The 8,505-nt window shown below is 36.2% G+C and overlaps 1 protein-coding gene across 1 annotated transcript; it reads right to left on the reverse strand.

The window, feature by feature from the left end:
• Positions 1-290: 290 nt before the first annotated feature.
• On the reverse strand, positions 291-2,552 carry LOC147570193 (3-ketoacyl-CoA synthase 11-like). The gene is made up of 2 exons (XM_086656745.1): positions 1,393-2,552; positions 291-1,301 (listed from the first exon to the last, which is right to left on the reverse strand). Exons 1-2 carry the CDS (start codon positions 1,996-1,998, stop codon positions 522-524), a joined length of 1,386 nt encoding a protein of 461 aa, XP_086512871.1. The 5' UTR covers positions 1,999-2,552; the 3' UTR covers positions 291-521.
• Positions 2,553-8,505: the final 5,953 nt, after the last annotated feature.

The following is an 8,505-nucleotide window of genomic DNA, read 5'->3' on the forward strand; positions in this document are numbered from 1 at the left end:
ATCTATCTTTTCTTTTTAGGCATGAGACCCCATGAGAAATAAGTCCCCCACAATCCTTAATTCAACTTAATGCTTATATATTTAAAAAATTGCAATTATAATTGAACCTACCTGAAAGGGATTTAGCATCAGTCCTTTCATTCACAACAAAATTTATTAGTAAGAGAGTGACCCATAACAAGATCATTATAACATGAGAGAGAAACTAATTATTACTACAGTAATGATCAAGGTTAAACCCAAGTAACAAATTAAAAGAATAAGTACATTATATATATATGGCATATGAATTTATAAGAACATTAACCAATATATATATGTGACATAATATTCTTACATTAATGCCAAAAGTAATAATAAAACACAAATAGTGCAAATAACAGTACCAGTACTAGACGGACGAGTTGTTCGATATTAATTTTCAAATTTGATAACCATCTGTCACCACCACCACCACCGCCATTACCACCACCGCTGCTATTACGGCCATCACCATAATGAAGAAGAAGAAGAAGAGGGTATCAAGGATTGGATGGTTTGGGTAGTTCATTAACAGGAAAAGATTCAATCTCATCAATCCAAGCATTTTCAACAGTGGAAGGATCAATGGTCCTCAATGCTTGCCAAACTGCACTATTACACTTAAACCCTGATCCAAATGCAAGTTGACAAACCCTATCACCTTTCTTAATCCTTCCCTTAGCTTCAGTATAAGCTAATTCATACCATAATGAACTACTAGAAGTATTTCCAAACCTATATAATGACATTCTAGAAGGTTCTAGATGCCATTTAGTTAGGTTTAAACTTCTTTCAACTTTGTCTAAAACAGCTTTACCACCAGCATGGATACAAAAATGCTCAAAAGCTAACTTGAAGTCTGGTAAATAGGGTTTTATTTGCATCATGAACCACTTTCTTGCTATCAAATTTGCAAGAAATCTAACCTTCTCAGACATGGGTAAAACTAGTGGACCTAATGTTGTTATATTACTTTTTAGGGCTTCCTCAGCAACTGAAGCAAGATCTTTTGACAAACTTACACCAACTCTTCCAATATTATCTTCTTCTTGATAAGCACATCTGTATCCACGGTCCTCGGTACCTTTGTGGGTACGGACAGTGTGGACTAACCGATACCTAGCGTGGTGACGATCCTCTGGCCGATTTGAGAGGATGACTGCTCCTGCTCCCATCCTGAATAGACAGTTTGAAACTAGCATTGAACGGTTGTTGCCTAAGTACCAGTTTAGAGTTATATTCTCGGTGCTCACTACTAGAGCTCGTGAATTAGGGCGTACCTAAAATTCGAACGAATAAAAATAGAATAATTAGTGAATATTAATGGTATAAGTAACTTTTCAAAATAGTAAGAAGAAAAAGAATACTAACTTGAAGGAGTCGTTTGGCAAGATCGACTGAAATAAGTCCAGCACTACAACCCATTCCACCAAGGTTGTAACAAATAATATCACTATTAAGTTTGTAATGATTTATGATCACAGAACATAGAGATGGGGTAGGGTTAAAAAGACTACTATTCACTACTAAAATCCCTATATCAGAAGCTTTAATACCCGTTTTCGCCATAACTTCATCGATAGCTCCGAAAAACACAGCTTCTATTTCTTTTCTTGCATTAACCATATTAGGGTTTGGTGGAAGTCCCCACATAGCTTCAGGGAAGTATGTAGATTGTCCTAAACCTGACTTCCCTAAGATAATTTTTTGAAACCCTAAACTCTCTTCAGAAAATACTCCTAACATTTTCGACCTTTCGATGAAAATGTCATGGCTGCATTTTAGTGAAGCAATTGGTTTGTAACATGCGAAATCGACCAAGTAAATGTTACGAGATCGAGATTTCAAGTAGATTTTTGCCAAAAAGATGGACAAAAGTGAACACACAAGTATGTAAGAAAGATTGAACTTGATGAGGAGGAATATTTCAGAGACATAACTAGATGTCATGAAAGTACTAAGTAGTGTTTTAGACATATTTTTGGTTGACGAGAAAAATGTATTAAACTTGAAAAGTGGTTTGCTTGAAGATATAAGGACTTGGGTGCAACTATATATGTATATGACAAGAGAGAGAGAGAGAGATCTTAATGTTTTACCACATAAAGATTACCCATGTTAATGGAGGAAAAAAGTGATGCTTGACTAAACCCTAAAAATGCAAAAAGTAATCAGATGTAGAAAGTTTAGTTTGTTGGACAGATAGAAAGAAATATGATTGGGCAAACACAAGAAATGATTGGATAAACCCTAGATGAGATATAGAAAGTTTAACTTGTTGGATACAAAGAGGGAAAGGTTACTGTTTAAACCCTAAGAATGAGAAAAGTAATCAGAGAACAAACTAGAAGTTGTGATAATAATAAAACCTAGCTAAATATATACTCAACTGCATGTCATTGAGATTCAAATCTATGGTTGACACACATTTGATTTGAGCACTTGCTACTATTTTGTGGTATAGGAAACTTCAAACAATGAGGAAACCTAACTCAGAAAGTAAGCAACTTATAGTAGAAAAAAACTTGCATGAACTTCTAACATAAGAGACAAGCTTTATAGTAGATAGAGAGAGAGAGAGAGAGAGAGAGAGAGAGAGAGAGAGAGAGAGAGAGAGAGAGAGAGAGAGAGACAACTTTCTACAATCTTAATTGGAATTTAAACCATACAGATGGGCAGGAAAGTATAGAGAGACTTGTTAGTACTAGTAAAAATAACTAGTCTGATGGTCATGAATGTTGTCCTGGTATAATAGTTGGGTTATGTGTGATAACATATACAACCACTCATTAAAATGGGTGGGTGCATATTGGTATATGTAATATATTCACTTTTATTAGGTCACTACTCCTAAAGTTTGTTTCAGAGTATGTACCAAAATGAAGGGACATACACCTCACCAGTGAGAGAGAATCTGGAATGCAAAACTCAAAAAAAAAAATTCTACCTATTCACAATAGTATAATTGTGTTTAGTTTTGTAGTGATTTTTGATTGATTATGTGTTTATTTTAGAGTTAATTCCTATATGGCCCCCTACCTTGTGACCAGCTTCTTTTTTGACCCCCTTTTTTTTCGTAAACTCAAATATGGTCCCCTATTTTTTATGTAAATGACGTAAATACCCTTCCTAATTTCTAAATAAAATATTAAAACATAATTATTTCCATCTCACCTCTCTCTCTCCACCTCATCTCTCTCTCTCTCCACCACACCTCTCTCTATCTCTCTCCATCTCACCCCTCTCTCCACCTAACCTCCCCCTCTCTCTCTCCACCTCACTCTGTCTTCTCCGATTAAGTTCGCCGGCCGGAAAATTTCCCGGCCGGCGACCTTAAAAAAAAAAAAAAAAACTCTCATCTCTCTCTCTCTCAAAAGATTTCGGCGAAGGGGTTACCCTTCGCCGGAATCTGTTGAACCAGATCTGAAGGTCTGTTCCGAACAGATCTGAAGGTCTTTTTGGAACAGATTCTCGCGAAGGGTAACCCCTTCGTCGGAATCTTTTGGGAGAGATCTCATCCCTCTTTGTCTTCTCCGGCAAGGTCGCCGGCCGGAAAATTTTCCGGCCGGCGACCTTGAAAAAAAAACTCTCATCTCTCTCTCTCTCAAAAGATTCCGGCGAAGGGGTTACCCTTCGCCGAAATCTGTTGAACCAGACCTTCAGGTCTGAAGGTCTGTTCCGAGCAGACCTTCGAAGGGTCTGTTCCGAGCAGACCTTCGAAGGGTCTGTTCCGAGCAGACCTTTCTGTTCCGAGCAGACCTTCAAAGGGTCTGCTCGAACAGACCCCTTCGCCGGAATCTTTTGAGAGAGAGAGAGATGAGAGTTTTTTTTATTCCGGCCGGCGACCTTGCCGGAGAAGACAAAGAGGGAGAGGTGGAAACTGGAAAGAGAGAGAGAGAAAGAAAGGTGGAGAGAGGTGGAAAGAGAGAGAGAGAGAGAAAGAAAAGTGTAGAGAGAGGAAGAAAGGTGGAGAGAGAGAGGTGAGGTGGAGAGAGATGTGAGGTGGAGATAGAGGTGAGGTGGAGAGAGATGTGAGGTGGAGATAGAGGTGAGGTGGAATGTATTTAATTTTATTTTGAAAAATTATGAATAGGAAGGACAATTAGGACATTTACTTGAAAATAGGGGGCTATATTTGAATTTACGAAAAAAGGGGGCCAAAAAGGAAGCTGGTCACAAAGTAGGGTGCCATATAGGAATTAACTCTTTATTTTAACACATGACGCTTAGGATTGTCATATTTTTATACTACGTTGATGTGCTAAGTTTCAATTGAATTTATCTTATGTCTCGTTTTCTGGATGGGTAGATTGTTTTTTATATTGAGTGGACACTTGAGATCCTAGCGATTAAGTCTCTCATGTTACGTGAGAACATTCTCACACGTCCCTTATGTGTTAAGTTATGTTGAATACTACATTTGGACTCATCTGGTCCAGCTTCGATATAATGCTATGTTAAGTTTGTAGATATCCAACTACTATATAATCAATTTCTCAAGTTGTTAGAGAATGGAACTACAAGAAAAACAAAGATATGAAGAACTTCGTCAACCTATGCACTCTTCCAGCTACAATTTGGACCATTTGGAGTGAAACAACTACTAGACTGTTTGAAGCGAGAACTGATAAAGAAGAAACAATAAGAAACATAGTTGTTAAGATCAAAGGATTGTTATTTCATTGGGCAATCAAACAACCATGGAAGAAGAACACAAATTTTGCTGATTTTATTTGTAATTGGGATGCTTTATCTAGCCTTTAAGCCTTTCGATGCATAAGCTTGTGTCTTGTAAAGAGTTTTTTTGTAACATTTCCGGCTACCATTGCTTTGTTTGTTAATGAACTATTTTACTTCTTCCAAAAATAAAAATCAAATGTCAGAGAGTAAGGAAACCCTGACTGTTACAATTTTCGCTACGAGATCCCTTAATGGATTGGGGCTAGTCTAACAAATCCACCCATTCATTTCAACATTAAACCATTTAGATTGTTTGGTACACTTTTTTTAATGACCATTTCCCATACATTTGTGGTTGGGTGGTTTGGGCATGTCAGGATAGCTGTAAATTGGACAAAAGAAAAACAAAATCCAACAAAGAAACTGGCCCTTATTGCCATTTCCCCAGTATATCATTGAAGGTACTTGAAATAGTGCAATTGGAAACAGTAATGAATGGACCTAAAAGTAGATTTCAATTATTTGATTTCATGCCAACATTTTCTTCCTCCCTCTTATGACTAATAAAAACTCTTTTATATATACAAAAAAAAATATCAAAAAGGTCCCATGTCATATTTCATGTGCTTCTACAAGTGCTGAGGCTAAGGATTATGGTGGTGGTTATAAAACTTCCCTTATGATGCTCAAGGAGTTAACCACCATTGATTGACAAGAAAGATACCATCCATGGAGAAAAAGCGTGAGACTATTTTTGTATATTGTAGGGTTTTTAATCTTTAATATGGTTTTGGTTCTTGAATCATTCTTGTTTAGTTGGAAAAGCACATGTAAATGATGCTGGCTATCCCAACCATGGATAATGATGCTGTCCCAACCATGAATAACTGATGTTGTCCCAACCATGGATAAGATGACAAAAAGAGGATATAGTGCTTCAAACAGATGTTCTCTTTGTAAGTTGAACTGTGAAATCTTTTCTCACATTTTTCTCCTTTGCCCATTCACGTCTAAAATGTGAGAAGTTAAGAAGATTACAGATAGAAAGTCCTTTATTCATTTGTGTATCCCTCTAACCATCATATGGACAACATGATTAGAAAGAAATCACCGAATTTTGGAGGAAGAAGATGATATTGAACAATCAGTCGAGAATATTGTTGTCAAGGTGCAGAGCATAATTTATGTTTGGGCCTCGAACCAGAACTGTAATAACAATACTCATTTTAGCCAATTTGTTAGAAATTAGGATGTCATGATCGGGTTGTAAGCTATCTCATTGCAATGTTCGTTTGTATTGTTGTTACAGGGATTGGTTAGTTTCCTTAGCTACCACCCTTATTTTTCTTTTGATCATGAAAACTACTTTGCCTTCTCAAAAAATATAAAAAATGGTGGTCATCCAATTCAAACCAATTGACAATGAGTAGAGAAGACCTAAACATTATATTCTTGGTTGCTAGATACCCCTTCTTCCATGTAGGACTATTCTCACATGCCCCCTCATGTATGGCATGGTTAGCTTAACACGTGTTTTTTTTTTCGAATGGTGTGGAGCACGTGTGGTTTTTAAACCTATTACGTGTGACCCTATCTCTGATACCATGTTTAGTTTGTGGTCATCCAACTTAAAACCAATTGGCAATGAGTGTAGAAGACCTATACATTATATTCTTGGTTGTTAGATAACCCTTCTCCCATGTAGGATTATTCTCATACACCTCCTCCTCACGGGTGGGGTGGTTAGCCCAACACGTGTGGTCGTAGCTCTGATTTCATGTTAAGTTTGTGGTCATCCAACTCAAAACCAATTGACAATGAGTGGAAATGACCTATACATTATATTTTTGGTTGCTAGTTAACCCTTCTCCCATATGAGATTATTCTGATACGCCCTCTCACGTGTGACGTTGTTAGCCTAAAACGTGTTTTTTTTTCGGATGACATGGAGCATGCGTTGCTTTTAAGCTATCACGTGTGATCGTGGTTCTGATTCCATGTTAAATTTGTGGTCATCCAACTCACAACCAATTGACGATGACTGGATAAGACCTAGACATTATATTCTTGGTTGCTAAATAGCCCTTCTCTCCTGTGATACTAATCATACAAAGATAAGAAATTTTTTTGGAGTAGTTGAAAATAAAATGTAATGAAGTGAGTTGTAGAAAAAGTGAGACAATAACGTTCCTTTCACAGTTGTCCTTATCAGACACAAATTGCGAATTGGAACAGTTGGCTCTTAGTAGTATAGTTGTCCTGTTTAATGTGACATATAAAGACATAAAAAAGTAGAAGTCTTCAAATATAGGTATATCAGAAATTCAGAACGAATTTTCAGGGAGCTACTAACTATTTAATGTATATTGGTAGATGAATAATGTCCAAAGTGGGTATTAGATCTTTCATACCAACAAAGTAAAGAAAATTGTGGTTGTGTTTCATGTGTTATCTGTTGGGTTGCATTAAAATACATGTAAGTTCAAACGTGGAAGCTTTGGAACCAAGAGCTAGGGTTGTATTATTTGACTCACCGACTAGATTTCATTTCTTCCACTTTTTTATCCCAACCCCACATTGTTAACTCCTATTAGGCCCCATAAATATCAAACTTACTTAATATATATCTATTAAAAACCCTTTTAAACTTCGAATTAGCATTTATGTTTTTTTTGAGATACGACTCCGAGAGTCATTATATTTCGATAGCCTTAATACATCATGAATATAATATGTAATACATAATGAACTTGGGTAAACATTATAACCGTCAATTAAGACATCTTGGACCTTAAGGGGTATCTTGCAGGGTCTGAAAGCCTATCTACTTCTATCTTTACTTTATTTATTGCATATAGTATGTAATACATCATGAATTTGGATAAACACTATAACTGATTAACCGCCAATTAAAATATTTTGAACCCTAAAGACCATATATTGACTCTTAGGGCTATGCTACGGGGTCTGAAAGCCCATCTACTTTCACCTTTATTTTATTGCCTGAATTACATGGAAATAAATCTTGATGGCAAACTGCTTCCACCAAGATCCGATCCCACGACCTCATGGACTTAAGTGGGAGTGTCCAACCACAACACCAAGAGATGGTGGACAATTAGCATTTATGTTAGAATCATGGTACTCGATGTTATTCCTAATTCTACTTTTCTTTTTGTGTTTTTTCCCTAATCGTTTACCCAATAAATATCTATATATCTTTTCCAGTTACATTTAAATAATTATGTTGAAGAGAAAATCTGGTATTGGTCATAGTTAAAAAGACAAATCAATACTTTATGGATGGATTTTATGTTCAAAATCCTTTTAAAATTTGGGCTTCTTGTTTAGACCTATACATACTTGTGTAGACTCTGTGCAAATTTGTCCAAATAATCAAGTGCAATAATTTAAGGTAGTTTAGTCCAAAGATCCCACTATAATTATGAAGATATTATTTGTATTTATCCTAAATAGAGTTAGGAAACTAAGATACTCAAGTCACTCTATAAATAGAAGTGACCTCTATGTATTTATCAGGATATCTTCGGATCTCGATTCTTATACTCTAACAATAATCTCAATAACCTACATCCAGTCAGCCGGGTAGGCTGCTTCGAGAGATAACTCCACTTGTTTGTTGTTTCTTATAAATATCATTACACCTACTGGTTTTTTTTCTTTAAATCGTTCTCGAATAGAGTAGAATGAACTTCTGCTCTTATTAGAAAAACATAATGGTTATTATTAGGTAGGTCCTCTACTCTGGTTGTCCTTGTTCCTGTTTGGAGTAGGATTTAAAAG

Source organism: Eschscholzia californica, unplaced genomic scaffold (genome assembly GCF_041429995.1).
Source record: "Eschscholzia californica isolate CP2 unplaced genomic scaffold, dmEscCali1.0.p SCAF_1, whole genome shotgun sequence".
In the NCBI taxonomy this organism is placed as follows: Eukaryota; Viridiplantae; Streptophyta; class Magnoliopsida; order Ranunculales; family Papaveraceae; genus Eschscholzia; species Eschscholzia californica.

What these genes read in the sequence shown, in the direction of transcription:
- LOC147570193 (XM_086656745.1), bottom strand. Translation starts at nt 1,998, where the DNA reads ATGTCTAAAACACTACTTAGTACTTTCATGACATCTAGTTATGTCTCT. An exon ending in TTGCCAAACGACTCCTTCAA is followed by an intron (nt 1,302 to 1,392) that starts GTTAGTATTCTT and finishes TTCGAATTTTAG; the next exon opens with GTACGCCCTAATTCACGAGC.